Source organism: Myotis nattereri, assembly GCF_964212035.1.
Source record: "Myotis nattereri genome assembly, chromosome: X".
Lineage (NCBI taxonomy): Eukaryota > Metazoa > Chordata > Mammalia > Chiroptera > Vespertilionidae > Myotis > Myotis nattereri.
Window position 1 is genome coordinate 50,904,465 of NC_138078.1, and position 19,929 is coordinate 50,924,393.

General features: G+C 42.3%; 1 protein-coding gene across 1 annotated transcript; it reads right to left on the reverse strand.

Moving 5' to 3' along the window:
• Positions 1-6,872: 6,872 nt before the first annotated feature.
• Positions 6,873-7,778, reverse strand: LOC308511459 (OTU domain-containing protein 6A-like; the record flags this gene model as incomplete). Its single annotated transcript, XM_081081497.1, has 1 exon — positions 6,873-7,778. One exon carries the CDS (start codon positions 7,776-7,778, stop codon positions 6,873-6,875), a length of 906 nt encoding a protein of 301 aa, XP_080937623.1.
• Positions 7,779-19,929: the final 12,151 nt, after the last annotated feature.

A 19,929-nucleotide genomic window follows, 5' to 3' on the forward strand; every position in this document is an offset into this window, starting at 1 on the left:
AGGCCTGAGGCCTCTGGCCCAGGAATCATGCCTGGGCAGGGGACCCCCATCTCCCTCTGATCGCTTGCTCCACCCCCCGCCCAAGCCTGACGCCTCTGACCCAGGCTTCAGGCCTGGGCAAGGGGACCATCATATCCCCCCAATTCCCGGCTCAGCCCCCCTACCCTGGCCTGATGCCTCGGCCAGAGGAGTTGACCCTCATCACCCTCCGATCACCAATCACCGGATCGGCCCCTTGACCAGGCCTGAGGCCTCCGGCAGAGGTGTCAGGCCTGGGCAGGGGACCCCCAGCTCCCTGTGGTTGCAGGCTCCGCCCCTGCCCAGGCCTAACGCCTCTGGCCTAGGCGTCCGGCCCGGGCAGCGGGGACCTGCAGTGGCAGCGGGGGGCGCCGCGATCGTGGGCTTCGCTTTAGGCCTAGGCAAGGGACCCCTAGCTCCTGGGACTGCCAGCTTCGACCGTGCCCAGCTCCCATCGCTGGCTCCACCCCTACTTCCTGCTATCACTGGCCAGGGCGGAAAAGGCACCTGATTCTCCGATCGTGGCTGGGGGGCAGGGCAAAGGCGGCCCCAGGGCCGCCTTTGCCCTGCCCCCCAGCTCTTAGCTCCCCCCTGGGTTTCCTATCCCTGTCAGTGTCAGGGGGCTTCTTCCTGCTTTCCCTTTTGCCTCCCTGCATTGTGCCTACATATACAAATTAGCCGCCATTTGTTGGCAGTTAACCTCCATCTTAGTTGGCAGTTAACTGCCAATCTTAGTTGGCAGTTAATTTGCATATAGCCCTGATTAGCCAATGAAAAGGGTAGCGTCGTACGCCAATTACCATTTTTCTCTTTTATTAGTGTAGATGCTGAAAGGTATCCTTTAAGAAGAGGAAGAAGAAAAAGGTAAAGATACAAATTATGAACAACAAATACACATCTATCAACAAGTGAATCTAAAAATCAAGTGAATAAATAATCTGATGAACAGAATAAACTGGTGACTATAATAGAATCAGGGGCATAGAAAGGGAGTGGACTGACTATTCTCGGGGGGAAAGGGTGTGGGGGGTGCCGCAAGAGACTGGACAAAAATCGTACACCTATGGATGAGGACAGTGGGGGGGGGGGGGGGTAAGGGCCGAGGGTGGGGTGGGAACCCGGTAGAGGGAGCTATGGAGGGAAAAAAGAGGAACAACTGTAATAATCTGAACAATAAAGATTTAATTTAAAAAAAAAAGAACGGGAAAAAAAAGATGTTGATGGTTGGAGAGGCTATTGCTGTGTGGAGGCAGGGGTATATGGGAACACTGTGTACTTTCCATTTAATTTTGCTGTGAACCTAAAACTGCTCTAAAAATAAAGTCTAAGATACATGCAAAAAAATTACCGTAGACCAGTGGTTGCCAAACTCATTAGTCAACAGAGCCAAATATCAACAGTACAGTGATTGAAATTTCTTTTGAGAGCCAAATTTTTTAAACTTAAACTATATAGGTAGGTACATTGTTATTAACTTAATTAGGGTGCTCCTAAGGCTTAGGAAGAGCCACGCTCAAGGGGCCAAAGAACCGCATGTGGCTCGCGAGCCGGAGTTTGCCAACCACAGCCCTAGACCATTTTCTTACACCATATATAAGAATAAAACTCAAAATGGATTAAAGACTTTATTGCAGGACTCAAAACCATAAAACCCCTAGAAGAAAACATAGGCAGTCAACTCTCTGACATCTCTTTTAGCAATACTTTTTCTGATACATCTCCTCAGGCAAGGAAAACAAAAGAAAAATAAACAAATGGGACTACATAAAACTAAAACAGCCCTAGCTGGTTTTGCTCAGTGAGTAGAGCATGGGCCTGTGGACTCAAGGGTCCCAGGTACGATTCTGGTAAAGGGCACATGCCGGGGTTGCAGGCTCAATCCCCAGTAGGGGGCATGCAGGAGGCAGCCAATCAATGATTCTCAAACAAACAAACAACAAACTAAAACATGTTTTGCACAGCAAAGAAAACCACCAACAAAATGCAAAGACAACCTAGTGAATGGGAGAACATGTTCTTCACCAACATACACCTGGTAAGAGGTTATTATCCAAAATTTATACAGAACTCATACAACTCAACACCAAAAAAAAAAAAAAAAAATCCAGTTAAAAACTAAGCAAAGGATCTAAATAGCCATTTCTCCAAAGAGGACATATAGATGGCCAATAGACATATGAAAAGATGCTCAACATTAGTAATCATCAGAGAATTACAAATTAAAACTACAATGAGATACCACCTCACACCTGTCAGAATGGTGATCATCAATAAATCAACAAACAACAAGTGCTGGTGAGGATGTGGAGAAAAGGGAACCTTTGTGCACTGTTTGTGGGAATGCAGACTGGTGCAGCCACTGTGGAAAATAGTATGGAGCATCCTCAAAAAATGAAAAATGAAACGGCCTTATGTACTAGCAATTTCTTTTCTGGGTATATATTCAAAGAAACCCAAAACACTAATTTGAAAGGATATATGCACCCCTGTATTCATTGCAGCATTTATTTATAATAGCCAAGATATGGAAGCAACCCAACTGTCCATCAATAGACTAGTAGATTTAAAAAAAGGCTGCGGTACACATACAGAATGGAATACTACTCAGTCATAAAAAAAGAATGAAACCTTGCCCTGGCAAGGTTGCTCAGTTGGTTGGAGCGCCATCCCATATACCAAAAGGTTGTGGGTTTGATTCCTGATCAGGGCACATACCTAGGTTTTGGGTTCTATCCCTGGTCAAGGTGTGTATGGGAGGAAACCAACAGGTGTTTCTCTCTCACATCGATCTCTCTCTCCCTCTTTCCCACTCTCCCTCTTTCTTTCTTTCTTTCTTTTTTTAAAAATATATTTTTATTGATTTCAGAGAGGAAGGGAGAGAGAGAGATAGAAACATCAATGAGAGAAAGAATCATTGCTTGGCTGCCTCCTGCACGCCCCCCGACCTGGGCACATGCCCTTAACCAGAATCCAACCTGGGACTCTTCAGTCCTCAAGCTGATGCTCTATCCGAGCAAACTGGCTAGGGCTCCCTTCCTCTTTCTAAAAAAGAAAAAAGAATAAAATCTTACCTTTTGCTATAGCATGGATGGAACTAGAAGGTATTATGCTAAGTGAAATAAGTCAGTCACAGAAAGACAATAGGATTTCACTTATATGTAGAACCTAAAGAACAAAGATAAATGAACAAACAAAACTGAAACAGACTCATAGATGCAGAAAACAGAGTGATGGTTGCCAGAGGGAAGGGGATTTGAGAGACTGGGTAAAAAAAAAAGGTGAAGGGATTAAGAAGTACAAATTGGTATTAAATGGGGATGTAAAGTACAGCATAGGGAATATAATAATAGTATTGTATTAACTGTGTACGGTGCCAGGTGGGCACTGGAAATATTAAGGGAAACACTTTGTAAGGCAAGCATGTCAAACTCAAAGGCTAACATGGGCTAAATAAACAAGGCTTAAGTTTATGTGGGCCGCAAAAAAACAAAAGCTTCAATTTTCATAGAAACGTAAGTTTATTTCAATAGAGACATGCTGAATACAGCGGGCTGAAATAAATGAGCCATCGTTAACATAAAATAATAGAACACTTTAATAAAAATAAATATTTTTTCTTGAACATTAACTTACCAGACACTGAATAACTGCACAAATTAATAAGCGTAACGCAAATAAAACTATTTTCTTGTTCTCCGAAAGCGAAATATTTCCTGTTTGCACACCAAACAAGTCAGTCTAAGACTAATGACGTGGCAATCAGCTGCTAACATATTCACTGCTAGTATTAGTGGAGAGAAATGGTGTACCTGAGCATAAGGCATGTAAGGGAAATGAATGCAACACGATTATAGTAATCAGTCATTAGCGAACATTGTAGTTCGTTATTAATAATTATGTATAACAGGATATTGTAAAAATTACGTTATGAAATTTTTATTAAAACGTTTCTTACATACCATTATATTGGCTGGGCCGCAAAAATATTTGTTGTGGGCCACATGTGATAAAGACCTCTTTATCATCCAGTGTTCCCTTCCAACCAGGCCTCCTGCCCCAACAAGTTGCCCCTTCACCAGCTTATCCCTCCTTCCAGTGTCACCTTCCCCACACAGCCTCCTGTCCTGTTTTATCCTTGACTATCCCGCCACCTCTCTCACACCTGCCAGCAGGATCCCTTCCTCAGAATGTGGCCTAGTTCTCTTCTCAAGACAAGTTTCCCTTTCCTCCCTATACAGCCCACTCCAGTTGAGCCACCTTCTCCTACTAGAAGCCCTAAATGCTCCTGCCCCCAGCCTGGACCTCTTCCCTTGCCAGTAATCCTTCTGCAGCTAGGCCCTTTCCCAGTCTATACCCCTACCCAGCTGGATCCCCTTATTCATAAAGGCCCTCTACACTAGCCAGGACACCTCTATTAACTTGTAGCTCCTCACTCACCCAGTGCAGCCCAATCCAGTAGAGCACCCTTCCCATTTCTAGAGCTCTTCACCAGCCTTTGCCCATGTGAGGTCCCCTTCATCCATGTGCCTATGTCCCTTAGCCCATTCAGATCCTCTCCTCTAGCCAGGCTCTCTTTACCACCTGTACCCTGTTTCCTAGCTGGTCTCCCCTTCCTCACTCCAGCCTAGTCCCCTTTCCCTTGCCCTGTCCCATTCATCCTCTTAGGCTGACCCTGTCCTCAATTTTCACCCTTCCTGCCAGCCAAGCACCCTTCTGTGGATTATGCCTCCTGTCCTAGACTATTCTACCTTCCCCAGCCAGTGTTCTCATCCTTGGAAAAGGGCCTCTTTTCACAAATACCTGGTTTTCTCAGGAATCTCCTCTTCTCAGCCAGCTGGCTCTCTGAAACTTATCTGATACACACATTTACATAGTGAGTTATCTGGAAGGTTTTCCATATATGTATTTTGGGAACATTCCCCCCCCCCCCCCCCCACTCCAAGAAACCAGTGGCACTTCTTTACCTCCTGAAATGTGACCTTGGACTGGAGAGTTTTTGGAAGTGGGAGTTCTTTTTCATGCATAGCAATTAGAACATCTTTAAGTGAAACCAATACATGATGTTTTCCAGAGTGAAACAAATCAACTCAGGACAGCCTCAAGATAAGGTTCCTCCCTAAATCCTTCTCTGGGAAACACTGCACTCCAAGACACCACCAAGACCACAAGCCCATTCCTCCTCCCAGAAGCCTCATTTGTCTCCCCCACTCCTGCTCCCTAACTCTCCAGGATTCCTTTGTTGAAGTAGTTCCTGGGATACAAGCTCTATATAAACTGAGTCAGCTACACAAAAATACAGAACCAAGTATCTTTTAAACTGCATTTATTTTTAAAACAAATTGCATAACTTTTTTATTTTAGAACATTTGGTGTGTACAAAGAATTTTTAAAGGATTTTAAGTAACCTCACTGGAATACAGCATCTGAAGATTAAGATTTTTAAAAATTGTTCACTGAAAACCATTTTACTTTTACTATTCCTTTGGCAAATTCAAAATATCAACAAGTCTCAAATATCAACAAAAGTAGCTTGCTCGCTTTTTGGCCTCATGCCATTTACAGATATAACAAAATGGATTAAATGCTCTGATACATTTAAAGTCTCCTTTATAAACTTTTCTATCTCTAAGAATTACAAAAAATAAGTTCAGACCTGTCACACTTCATACCAGTTGTAGATATAACAAAGTGAATCAACTACTTGAATAAAGTCATACTCTTTTAATGTCTCTGAAAATAAAGGAAACTCTACTGGTTCAGATCTCACTCCTTAGCAAGTCAAGCTCACTATCAGTTTGTCTCTTTTTGCTTCACACCACTTGTAGCTATAATGAAATGGATCACTACTTGAAAAAAGTTGTATTCCTTCCTATTTTTAATAAAAGAAAATAAGTTGGTATCTTTCACATCCTAAAGTTAAGTCTTATCTAGCCTCTCAGTTTGCATTTATATATAAATCTATATTTAACTTACATTTAACTTGTACATTTAACCAACACTATTTAATATTTAGCAAACATGTACAGAACTACAATTAATTTGAAACCACACAAGTTTTTATGAAAACAAAATACTAAAGGAGCTCTGGTCTCCTGAGTAGCCTAGCTTAACTCAAAAGGAACAAAAAATAAGGCAGCTCATTCTAGGGAGAATGCCCGCTCCCTCCCAATACCTTCCTCCAGGCATTTTTTCCTTTCCTCAGCCCTTCTTTTCCTTCTGTAACTTGTTTCCTGAGCCCATTTCTTCTGCAACTCACTTCTTCTTCCTCTGTAACTTGTCTAAGTAAATGTTCTCCTATAGTTTGGGAAAAAAAGAATCCCCAAAGAGCCCACGAAACAATCCCTCCCCCCACCAAGAACTAGGCAAAAGGCATTCACAAGGCATTTCGAGTACATAAACGCCAAGTGTATCTAAGTAATCCAATATATTCATGGACAATCTGAAGATGCTGAGCTAAGCTGATTTTTCCCCAAGTTAAGAATGCCATCAAACCCAGTTTCCATTTTAACCCCCACATTATTTGTAACATAACCAATTCTCATCGGCCAGGGAGGCAAAACCCCTGAAGGGCAAGATGCGTTTGGGACTTTCAAACTGACGCCCCTCAAGCGGTGCAATACAGATCCCTTCCCTGTTCCGCGTCCCTGCCCCCCACCGTGCGAAAGAGGCAAAGACGGAAAGGGGGAGGAGGAAGAACGACCAGGTGGAAAAGCGGCGCGCGGGGCTGTTAAATTTTGAATAAGACGAAGAAAAGAAAAACCAGAGCAGCAAGGCAAAGGGAACAACAGAGCCTACTGAGGGGACGCGGCGGCGGCGGCGGCACCAGCGGCGGCGGCACCAGCGGCGGCGGCGGCCTACAAGAACCACGAGGCGACGCCCCCCACCGCGCCGGCTTGGGCTTGGGCTTGGGCTTGGGCTTGGGCCGGCATCACCGAGTCGTAGTGCTCCCCGCCAAAGCTGGAGGTGTAGCGCCTGTAGACGAGGGTGAGCGGCTTCTTGGTGTACTCCTCCCCGATGAGGAGGACGGGCGACTCCGTCTGGATCACCTCGATGGGGCACTGCAGGACGTGCGACAGGGCCCTCAGCTCGAGTTGGCCTCCCCACGGTGCGTTGTGCACGATGTTGTCGCAGTAGTTGAAGAAGTCGTCGCGGGTGTAGACATGGCCGGTTTCGGGGTCGCTGAAGAAGGGCAGGAATTCGTCGGCGTGCTTCCGCATGTAGTTGGCGGTGCGGCCCCGCAGGCTCTCCACGGTCACGGAGAACCACAGCTGGTCTTGGATGGCGCGGTACATGCAGTGGCTGTCGGCCGGGATCTCCTTCATCTCCAGGTTCTTGGCCTCCAGGATGACCGCTAGCTTCTCCTCCTCGTCGCGGCGACAGCTGGCCAGGTACCCCACCTCGGCGGCAGCCGCCGCCATCTTCTGGCGCTCTCTCTGGAGCGCCGCCCTTCTTTCGCGCCTTCTCTGGGCCCTCGAGAGGCAAGGAGGACAGTTCTCAAGATTCATCTTGGCCAGACCCTCACTGACGGAATCGAGACTGCTGCTAGCAGGGGTAAGCTCTGTGTACTTCTCCAGTTCCCGCTGTTGTCTCTGCTCCATTTCGGCCTCAAGGCGGGCCACGTCAAGGAGCAACTGCTTTCGTTTCTTCTTGTCGTTCTTAGGGACCGAGTTCTTCATGGCCTGGATGCGGTCCTGCAGCTCTTTGTTCTCGCGGAGGTGGCGACGCTTCAGCCGCTGATACTCAAGCTGCAGATCTTCCATCGTGTTTAACGGCTGGCGAGAACCGAAGTTTGGTGGCAGCGAGAGGACCCGCTACAGTTCAGTCCAACTGCTCAAACCGTCTAACAGGTAGCTGATCTCAGCCTCCACTGGCGGGCTGCTCTGTTCGTTTAAGACCCTGGTTGCCCGCCCACTATTCATGGCCCGCGCTGCCATTGGCCACTGTCTCAACATGGCCACGCCCCAAGACGCCTGGCACTGGGATTGGCTGCTGGGAGACCCTAGACATGCCCCTATTAGACACCATAGCAACAGGTGTTTCCGGTTCAGAGCTTGGTTTGAAACTAGGCCTGTAATCCAGCCTTTGCAGGTTATGTGCAGGGTTCCGCCTTTGCAGGTCTCGCGCAGCAACTGGGCTTGTAGAATTTTTCACGGACTCTTACTACTTCATTTCCAAGCCTGAACACAATGCAGACACTGGTCGTGTGTGAGAATTACAACAAATGTTATACCAACAGCTGAATGTGCTCTGACACTGGACTTGTCCGGGAGGCATTGTGGCTTCTTCCAGTTTTTCAGGTCTCTTGACCAGAGAACCCTTAGTTTTGTGTATTAGAACAGAGACATTTCCTTACATTCCTGGGAGCAGAGAGTCCTTTCAGTTTAGGTCTCAAATCCGCCCTGTCTCATCTCACTGTTAAAAGGCCACAACCACTGTCCTTAGAGTCATTCACTACAACTAGGCAGACCTCTTGGTTTGTACCAACTGAATGTACCTTCCCTAAACTTCTTTCCCACCTTCCACAATGGGCTCTCTTGAATGCCCAGGAAGCACTTCTCTACGTTTGTTCTTGAGTCTCTAAAAGTTCTAAACTTTTAAAATTAAAAATGTTAGAGCCCTAAGCTCTTTCAAATATGTTCTCATCTTGTCCCACCCTGCCCATCTGTATCTTGAATTCCCAAACTGGAAGGCCCTTGAGACAACCTCCCCCTTGGGACAAATGAAGAAAGTGGACATTTGTCCAAGTTGTTGTATATATCAATATTTCATTCCTTTTTATTGTTAAGTAGTATTCTGTGATATTGATGTACTGTACTTTAGCCATGCGACCTGTTGAAGGACATCTGGGTTGTTTCCAGTGTGGTGTTATTATGAATAAATCTGCTATAAACATCCGTATACAGGTTTTTATGTGACCATAAGTCTTTGTTCCTCTAGGGCAGAGGTTCTCAACCTGTGGGTCGCGACCCCTTTGGCGGTCGAACGACCCTTTCACAGGGGTCGCCTAAGACCATCCTGCATATCAGATATTTACATTACGATTCATAACAGTAGCAACATTACAGTTATGAACTAGCAACAAAAACAATTTTATGGTTGGGTCGCAACATGAGGAACTGTATTTAAAGGGCCAGAAGGTTGAGAACCACTGCTCTAGGGGAAAATGTCCAGGAGTGCAAGTGCCCATAATGCCCACAAGTGTATGTGTACTTTTTTGAGAAACTATTTTCCAGGGTTGGCTGTGTATGAGGGATCCAGTTTCTCTGCATCCTCACCAGCATTTGGTATTGTCATTTTCTTTTTTGTATTTTAGCTGTTCTGTAGTAACATCTCACTGTGGTTTTAATTTGTATTTCTCTAGTGGGTAATCATGTTCATCTTTGCATGTGCTCATTCGCCCTCTGTGCCACAACCTCTTGGGTAAAATGCTTATGTCATTTGCCCATTTTACTGTTGTTTTTGCGATTTTTAAAAATATATATATTCTAGATAATAGTTCTTTGTTGGATGAGTGGTTTGCAAATATTTCCTCCCACACTGCGACTTGTCTTTTCATCTCTTTACCTGGTGTTTCTCAGAGTGAAAGTTTTAAATTTTGATGAAGTCCAGTTTATCAATTTTTCCTTCTATGGGTTCAGGGTTTTGCTTTTTGTTTTTGGTTAATCCTAACCCGAGGATATTTTTCCATTGAGCTTTAGGGAGAGTAGCAGAGAGAGGGAAAGACAGAGAGAAACATCGATGTGAGAGAAACACATTGATTGGTTGCCTCCTGCACAAGCCCAGATCAGGGGCCAGGCCGGTGAGGATCCGGCAACCAAGATAAGTGCCCTTGACTGGAATCAAACCCAGGACCCTTTGGCCTCTATCCACTGAGCCAAACCGGCTAGGGCTTTGGGCTCAATTTTTTAAAAATATATATATTTTATTGATTTTTTTTTTTTACAGAGAGGAAGGGATAGGGATAAAGAGTTAGAAACATCGATGAGAGAGAAACATCGATCAGCTGCCTCTTGCATACCCCCTACTGGGGATGTGCCAGCAACCAAGGTACATGCCCTTGACTGAAATGGAACCTGGGACCCTTTAATCCGCAGGCTGGCGCTCTCCACTGAGCCAAACCCGTTAGGGCTATGGGTTCAGTTTTTATGGCAAATCTCTTTGTGTTACCCAGCAATTTTCAATCTTTTTCATTTCCTGGCACACATAAAATAATTGCTAAAATTCTGCAGCACACACACACACACACACACACACACACAAATATTATTATATTTTTTGCTGATCTCACAAAAAAAATTAGGCATAATTTTGATTCATTCATACCAAACCACTATTATTGTGTTGGCTGTTGTCTTTTTTTTTTTTTTTTTAATTTGACAATATAAGGGAAAAGAGGTCAGTGCCCCTAAGTCAGTGGTTGGCAAACCGCGGCTCACAAGCCACATGCGGCTCTTTGGCCCCTTGAGTGTGGCTCTTCCACAAAATACCATGTGCGGGCGCACATGTACAGTGCGATTGAAACTTCGTGGCCCATGGGCAGAAGTCAGTTTTCGGCCTGGGCGAGTCTATTTTGAAGAAGTGGCGTTAGAAGTGGGGGGTATCGGTCGGACCGGAGACTCGGTGCAGGCGGGCCATGGGATAAGCAGCCCGGGGGAGGCGCACGCGATTCATGCAGGAGTTAAGTGAGCCAGTCAGTCAGCAGTCTCCTTGTGCAGTGGTTAGTGCTAGTCACGTCCGCAAATCGCGCGCAGGTGACAAAAGTACCTACTCGAAGCATAAAGTTACCTGTATTTTTCCAACCAGCTGCAAATCCTACAGGTATTTTCGTCATCAATTAAGAATTGTAATTCTTTTGTGTTGGTGGCTTTATTATTATAAAATGAAACATTTTTAGCAAAGGCCAGCTTAGGAGTACCCTAATCCATAATAATAAAAGCGTAATATGCTAATTAGACCGGACGTCCTTCCAGATGAAGCCGGGGCTGCAAGGGAAGCCTGGATCCTGGATGCATGCCAGCGGCTGGAGGGAAGCCTGGGTTCTGGGTGCCAGAGGGAAGCCAGTGCCAGCAGCCGGAAGAAGGAAGGCCTACTCTTGCACGAATTTTGTGCATCAGGCCTCTAGTTAAATTAATAACAATGAACCTACCTATATAGTTTAAATTTAAAAAATTTGTCTCTCAAAAGAAATTTCAATTGTTGTACTGTTGATATTTGGCTCTGTTGACTAATGAGTTTGCCGACCACTGCCCTAAGTGGTCGGGTATTGCATATTTTAAAAACTCTTGCAGCACACTGGTTGCAAATCACTGGTCTAATACTAGATCCCAAAGATTTTGTCTTGTTTTTTAGTAAAAAAAATATATTGCATTAGGTTATAAATTTAAATCTGTGATCTATTTTGTGTTTATTTTTGTGTAAGTTTTGAAGCTTGGGTCAAAGTTCAGTTGTTAGCCCATGGTTGTCCAATTGCTCCAGCACCATTTGTTGGAAAGGCTGTGCTTCTTCCATTGAATTGGTTTTGTACCTTTGTAAAAAATCAGTTGGGCATGTTTGTGTGAGTCTATTTCTGGGTTCTCTATTCTATTCCATTGATCTATGTGTCTATTCTTCCACCAACACCACACAGTCTCGATTACTAGAGTTTTGTAATAAGTCTTAAGATTAGGTAGACCCTTTCCTTAAATTGTGTTCTTCTTTTCCAAATTGCTTTTCTATATAAATTTTAGAATAATCTTGTTTGTATCTATCAAAAAATCTTGCTATGATTTTCATAGGAATTGTGTTAAAGCCATTTATCAATTTTGGGAGAACTGACACCTGGGTATGTATCACCATTATTTAGATTTTTCTTGTGTTATTTCATGAGTGCTTCATTATTTTCAGCATATAAGTGTGGCATATATTTTGTTAGATTTACACGTAAGCATTTCAATTTTTTGAGGTATTTTTTATGGTGTTATATTTTTAATTTCAGTGTCTTCATGTTTATTCCATGTTTATTCTAGTATGTAGAAATACATATATCATTATCATGTATCAGATTACCTTGCTCAACTGACTGTTTCTGGGAATATTATTTTGTGTGTAGATTCCTTGGAATTTTATACCCAGAGAATCATGTTATCTGTGAATAGACATTTTTATTTTATCTTTCCCAATCTTTATCCTCTTATTTCCCTCTTTTGCCTCATTGCATTGAGTTTAACTTTCAGCACTATGTTGAATAATAGTGGTGAGAACAGGCAGCCTTGCTTTGTTCTGGATCTTGTGGGAAAGCATTTCAGTTTCACCATTAAGTATCATAAGGGTTCTAGGTTTTCTGTAGATGCTCTTTATCAAGTTGAGGAAGTTCTCCTCTGTTTCTATTTTTCTGAGAGATTTTAACATGAATGGTTTTGAATTTTGTTATTTTTTTCTGCATCGATTGAACTGTTTGTGTTATTTTTCTTATTTAGCTGGTGGATATGGTAGATTACATTGATTTATGGTCAATATTTGAGCTAGTGTTATACTTGGTCATGGTTTACAATTCTTTTTATATATTGACTAGAGGCCCGGTGCACAAAATTTGTGCACTGGGGTATGGGGTTCCCTCAGCCCAGCCTGCCCCTCAGTCCGGGAGCCCTCAGTGGATGTCCTACTGATGGCCACAGTCTGGCAGCAAAGGCTCGGAGCAGGTGTCCCGTGTGTGTGTGTGTGTGTGTGTGTGTGCGTGTGTGTGTGTGTCCCTGCTGGGGGTCTTCCCCCAGCCACATTGGAGGCTCAGAGTAGGTGCTGTGTGTATGTGTGTGTGTGTGTGTGTGTGTGTGTGTGTGTGTGTGTCTGCTGGGGGCCTGCCCCCAGCCACACGGTGGAGGCTTGGAGCAGGTGCCCCTCTTTGTTGATCTCTCAGGCTCCTGGCCTCCACTGCGTATTGTACTCTCCCTTGAGCTGTGGCCAGGGTGGGGTGCTGCCTGCAGGCCAGGGTGGGGTGCTGCCTGCAGGCTGCGCTTTCCTGATGGCTGCGGCGGCCCAGGAGCAGGCGCACATGGGGGCTGCCTGCAGGCTGCCTTTTCCTGCTCACCGATCACCATGGGGTCCCGGCTGGGGGCGGTGTTTAGGTGGTGTGATTGCGCCGCCTAAGCCCCACCACCCAGGGCTGCACACAGGGCCTGGATGGCGGGTCCTGCTGTCCGCCCTGCCTGCAGTATGCAAATTAGCTGCCAACGAAGATACAACCAAAATTCATTCAATATGAAATACAGTTTGATTAGCCTTATAACTGTTAAGGAAACCATTTTTAAAATATATTTTGATTACAAAGAGGAAGGGAGAGGGCAAGATAGATAGAAACATCAATGATGAGAAAGAATCACTGATTGGCTGTCTCTTGCATGGCCCCGACTGAGGATTGGGCCCTCAACCCAGATCTCACTGATTAGCCAATGGGAGGCATAGCGAAGGTACAGTCAATTACCATCTTTGTCTATTATTAGATAGGATACATTCTATTTGCTAATATTTTAAATCTACTTTAATGACAGACATTGGTCTGTACCAGGTAGTTTTCTTTTTGCTACTTTTTTGTTTGGTTTTGGTATCAGGGTAATTCTAGCTTTATCAAAAGAATTTGGAAGTGTTCCCTCCTCTTCAGTTTTTCTGGAAAAGACTGTTTAAAACCAATGTTAATTCTTTCAATGTTTGGTGAAAACACCTGAGTCAAAAGATTGCATTTTGGGGAATTTTAAAAAAGAAAATGTTTTCCTGCTCGGCCAGCTTGGCTCAGTGATTCAGGGTCGACCTATGAACCAGGAGGTTGAGGTTTGATTCTGATCAGGGCACATGCCTGGGTTGAGGGCCCAATCCTCAGTCGGGGCCATGCAAGAGACAGCCAATCAGTGATTCTTTCTCATCATTGATGTTTCTATCTATCTTGCCCTCTCCCTTCCTCTTTGTAATCAAAATATATTTTAAAAATGGTTTCCTTAACAGTTATAAGGCTAATCAAACTGTATTTCACATTGAATGAATTTTGGTTGTATTTTTTTGAGGAATTTTTTCATTTAATATAAGTAGTCAACCTAATGTGTGTGGAGTTGTTTGTAGTGTTATATTTATTAGTGTTTTATATATGAAAGATTTGTAGTGATATTTCCTGCTTTATTCCTGATATTGGTAATTTGTGTTTTCTTTCTTTTTTTATTTGTTCTTGTTATAGAGTTGTCAATTTTATTGGTCTTTTCAAGGAATCAGCTTGTTGTTTCATTGATTTTTTTTTTCCCTTATTGCTTTTCTGTTTTCAACTTCACTGATTTCTGCTCTTTTTTCTTTCTTCTGCCTGCTTTGGTTCTAGGTCACTCTTCTGGTCCTTGAGGTGGGAGCTTCGATGATTGATTTCAGACTTTTCGTCTTTTTCTAATGTATGCATTTAGCGCCGTAAATCTGCTTTTCTGTATTACTTTGACTGTATCTTATATGTTTTGATATATTGTATTTTTATTCTCATTCTGTTTAATGTATACTTTTAGATTTCCTTGAGATTCTTTGGCTCATGAATTATTGAGAAGTGAATTATTGGTTTCCAAGTGTTTTCAGATTATACTGTTACCTTTCTGTTACTGAATTCTACTTTGATTCCTTTGTGGTTGGAGAATACACTCCATATGATTTCAATTTCTTTAAATATATTGGGGTTTGTTTATGGTCTACAATCTATTCTATCTTGACATATGTTCCATGGTCACTTGTTCTATAAATGTTGTTTAGATCCCTCGATGGTTGATGGTGTTATCAACTTTCCTATATTCTTTCTGTCTAATTCTTCTGTTTATTGTTAATAGAAGAGTGTTGCCGTGTCCAACTGTAATTTTCACTTTTTCTGTTTCTTCTTTCAATTTTATCAGGTTTTGCTTTATGTATTTTTCACCTCTGTTGCAAATCAGCATTTAGGATCACTTTGTATTTTTGGTGAATTCACCCTTTTATCATTATGCAATGCCCCTCTCTGCCTCCAGTAATTTTCTTTGCTCGAGTCTAGCATCTACTTTATTTGATATAAATATAACCACTACTTTTTCTTTATTAATGTTTGATATATATATATATATATATATATATATATATATATATATATATTCTTTTACTTCCAACATCCCAATATCATTATATTTTGAGTTTTGGGTCATGTTTTTTTATTTTTTATTTTATTTTATTTTTTTATTGTCTAAAGTTTTACATATGTCTTCTTTTTCCCCAATCAACCCCCGCCCCTCTGCCATTCCCACCCCGGGCAAGCCCCCACCTCCCCATTGTCCATTGGTTATGCTAATATGCATGCACATAAGTCCTTTGGTTGCTCTCTAATCCCCCCTCGCCTACCATTGGATCTATTGTTGTTCCTCAAATTATGTTGATAATTATATCCCACATGAGTGAGATCATGTGATATTTATCTTTCTCCAACTGGCTTATTTCGCTTAGGATAATGCTCTCCAGTTCCATCCATGCTGTTGCAAATGGTAAAAGTTCCTTTTTTTTTTATAGTGGCATAGTATTCCATTGTGTAGGTGTACCACAGTTTTTTAATCCACTCATCTGTTGATGGGTGGGTCGCTTTTTAATCTACTCTGCCAGTCTCTGTATTTTAATTGGCATATATAGATCATTTACATTTAAGGTAATTATTAATATGTTAGGGCTTAAGTCTGCCATTTAATTTTTTTGTTTTCTGTTTGTTCTTTCTGTGTTTATTTCTGTTTCTTTGTCCTACCTTCCTTTGGGTTACTTGAACATATTTTAGAATACCATTGTGATTTATCTGTAGTGTGTGAGGGTGTATCTCCTTGTATAACTTTTTTAATGGTTACTCTTGGTACATTTGTGTCTGTGTGTGCAGGCAGGTGCACACATGCCAAAATCTGTTATGTTGCCATTTTACCATTTTGAGTGAAGCATAGAAACCTTACCTCCTTTTGCATCTTTTTACCCTCACCCATTTCGCAATACAGTTGTCTTAAATGTCCTCTACATAAATTCAGAACCACATTAGTTTTCTAATGTTTGCTTCGACCTTCAAACATAATAGACAATTCAACAGGACAAAGAAAGTCTATTGTTTTTAACCCCTAGTTTTGCTTATTATGTTCTTCCTTCCTGATTTTCCAGTATTACTTCATTTAAAACCTTTAATTAGCCATTCTTTCAAATTGGTTTCTTTGTACAAATTCTCTTAGTTTTCCTTCATCTAAGAATGTCTCGATTTCCCTTTTATTTCTGAGGGATATTTTCCCCAGAGGAGTTCACTATGCTTTTCTTTCATAACTTGAAAAATGTTGTTATTTTTTGTTGGCCTCCATTGTTTCTGATGAGAGATTTACTGTCTTTCGAATTGTTTTCCTTTATTGATAAGATTCTGGCCCTAATCGGTTTGGCTCAGTGGATAGAGCGTCGGCCTGCGGACTGAAAGGTCCCAGGTTCAATTCCGGCCAAGGGCATGTACCTGGGTTGCGGGCACATCCCCAGTGGAGGGTGTGCAGGAGGCGGCTGATCGATGTTTCTAACTCTCTATCCCTCTCCCTTCCTCTCTGTAAAAAAAATCAATAATATATATATATATATATATATATATATATATATATATATGATTCTGTTTCTCTCTCTGCTTTCAATAATTTTTTTTCTTGTATTTAGTTTTCAGAAATTTCACTATGACATACCTTTGGGAATTTCTTTGGGTTTATCTCATTTGGGTTTTGAGTCTGTAGGTTTATATCACTTACCAAATTTGAGATGTTTTCAGCCATAATTTCTGAGTACTTTTTCTTTTTTAAAAATCTTTTTAAAATTGATTTCAAGGAGAGGGAGAGAGGGATAGAAACATCAATGATGAGAGGGAAACATCAATCGGCTGCCTCCTCCACACCCCCTACTCAGGATGAAGCCCAAAACCCAGGCATGTGCCTTGATCAGGAATTGAACCATGACCTCCTGGTTCATGGGTCAACCCTCAACCACTGAACCACACTGAGCCAAGCTTTGAGTACTTTTTCAACCACATTAGATCCTCTGTTGTCCTATAAGACCCTGAGTTTCTGTTCAATTAAAAAAACATTTTTAATAGATTTTATTTGGTAGGGGTTCTTTTTTTTCAAATTCTATTTCTGAATTACAGTTAACATTCAATATTATTTTGTATTAGTTTCAGGTTTACGGCATAGTTGTTAAAAAATCATACACTTTACAACAAGCATGTCAAACTCACAGACGCGTGTCATAGGTTCGCCATCACTGGCCTAGCCTCTCCAACTGCTATCTCCCCATTTTGATAAATGGCTTTAACACAATTCCTATGAAAATCATAGCAAGATTTTTTGATAGATACAAACAAGATTATTCTAAAATTTATATAGAAAAGCAATTTGGAAAAGAAGAACACAATTTAAGGAAAGGGTCTACCTAATCTTAAGACTTATTACAAAACTCTAGTAATCGAGACTGTGTGGTGTTGGTGGAAGAATAGACACATAGATCAATGGAATAGAATAGAGAACCCAGAAATAGACTCACACAAACATGCCCAACTGATTTTTTACAAAGGTACAAAACCAATTCAATGGAAGAAGCACAGCCTTTCCAACAAATGGTGCTGGAGCAATTGGACAACCATGGGCTAACAACTGAACTTTGACCCAAGCTTCAAAACTTACACAAAAATAAACACAAAATAGATCACAGATTTAAATTTATAACCTAATGCAATATATTTTTTTTACTAAAAAACAAGACAAAATCTTTGGGATCTAGTATTAGACCAGTGATTTGCAACCAGTGTGCTGCAAGAGTTTTTAAAATATGCAATACCCGACCACTTAGGGCAGTGGTCGGCAAACTCATTAGTCAACAGAGCCAAATATCAACAGTACAACAATTGAAATTTCTTTTGAGAGACAAATTTTTTAAATTTAAACTATATAGGTAGGTTCATTGTTATTAATTTAACTAGAGGCCTGATGCACAAAATTCGTGCAAGAGTAGGCCTTCCTTCTTCCGGCTGCTGGCACTGGCTTCCCTCTGGCACCCAGAACCCAGGCTTCCCTCCAGCCGCTGGCATGCATCCAGGATCCAGGCTTCCCTTGCAGCCCCGGCTTCATCTGGAAGGACGTCCGGTCTAATTAGCATATTACGCTTTTATTATTATGGATTAGGGTACTCCTAAGCTGGCCTTTGCTAAAAATGTTTCATTTTATAATAATAAAGCCACCAACACAAAAGAATTACAATTCTTAATTGATGACGAAAATACCTGTAGGATTTGCAGCTGGTTGGAAAAATACAGGTAACTTTATGCTTCGAGTAGGTACTTTTGTCACCTGCGCGCGATTTGCGGACGTGACTAGCACTAACCACTGCACAAGGAGACTGCTGACTGACTGGCTCACTTAACTCCTGTATGAATCGCGTGCGCCTCCCCCGGGCTGCTTATCCCATGGCCCGCCTGCACCGAGTCTCCGGTCCGACCGATACCCCCCACTTCTAACGCCACTTCTTCAAAATAGACTCGCCCAGGCCGAAAACTGACTTCTGCCCATGGGCCACGAAGTTTCAATCGCACTGTACATGTGCGCCCGCACATGGTATTTTGTGGAAGAGCCACACTCAAGGGGCCAAAGAGCCGCATGTGGCTTGTGAGCCGCGGTTTGCCAACCACTGACTTAGGGGCACTGACCTCTTTTCCCTTATATTGTCAAATTAAAAAAAAAAAAAAAAGACAACAGCCAACACAATAATAGTGGTTTGGTATGAATGAATCAAAATTATGCCTAATTTTTTTGTGAGATCAGCAAAAAATATAATAATATTTGTGTGTGTGTGTGTGTGTGTGTGTGTGTGTGTGTGTGCTGCAGAATTTTAGCAATTATTTTATGTGTGCCAGGAAATGAAAAAGATTGAAAATTGCTGGGTAACACAAAGAGATTTGCCATAAAAACTGAACCCATAGCCCTAACGGGTTTGGCTCAGTGGAGAGCGCCAGCCTGCGGATTAAAGGGTCCCAGGTTCCATTTCAGTCAAGGGCATGTACCTTGGTTGCTGGCACATCCCCAGTAGGGGGTATGCAAGAGGCAGCTGATCGATGTTTCTCTCTCATCGATGTTTCTAACTCTTTATCCCTATCCCTTCCTCTCTGTAAAAAAAAAATCAATAAAATATATATATTTTTAAAAAATTGAGCCCAAAGCCCTAGCCGGTTTGGCTCAGTGGATAGAGGCCAAAGGGTCCTGGGTTTGATTCCAGTCAAGGGCACTTATCTTGGTTGCCGGATCCTCACCGGCCTGGCCCCTGATCTGGGCTTGTGCAGGAGGCAACCAATCAATGTGTTTCTCTCACATCGATGTTTCTCTCTGTCTTTCCCTCTCTCTGCTACTCTCCCTAAAGCTCAATGGAAAAATATCCTCAGGTTAGGATTAACCAAAAACAAAAAGCAAAACCCTGAACCCATAGAAGGAAAAATTGATAAACTGGACTTCATCAAAATTTAAAACTTTCACTCTGAGAAACACCAGGTAAAGAGATGAAAAGACAACTCGCAGTGTGGGAGGAAATATTTGCAAACCACTCATCCAACAAAGAACTATTATCTAGAATATATATATTTTTAAAAATCGCAAAAACAACAGTAAAATGGGCAAATGACATAAGCATTTTACCCAAGAGGTTGTGGCACAGAGGGCGAATGAGCACATGCAAAGATGAACATGATTACCCACTAGAGAAATACAAATTAAAACCACAGTGAGATGTTACTACAGAACAGCTAAAATACAAAAAAGAAAATGACAATACCAAATGCTGGTGAGGATGCAGAGAAACTGGATCCCTCATACACAGCCAACCCTGGAAAATAGTTTCTCAAAAAAGTACACATACACTTGTGGG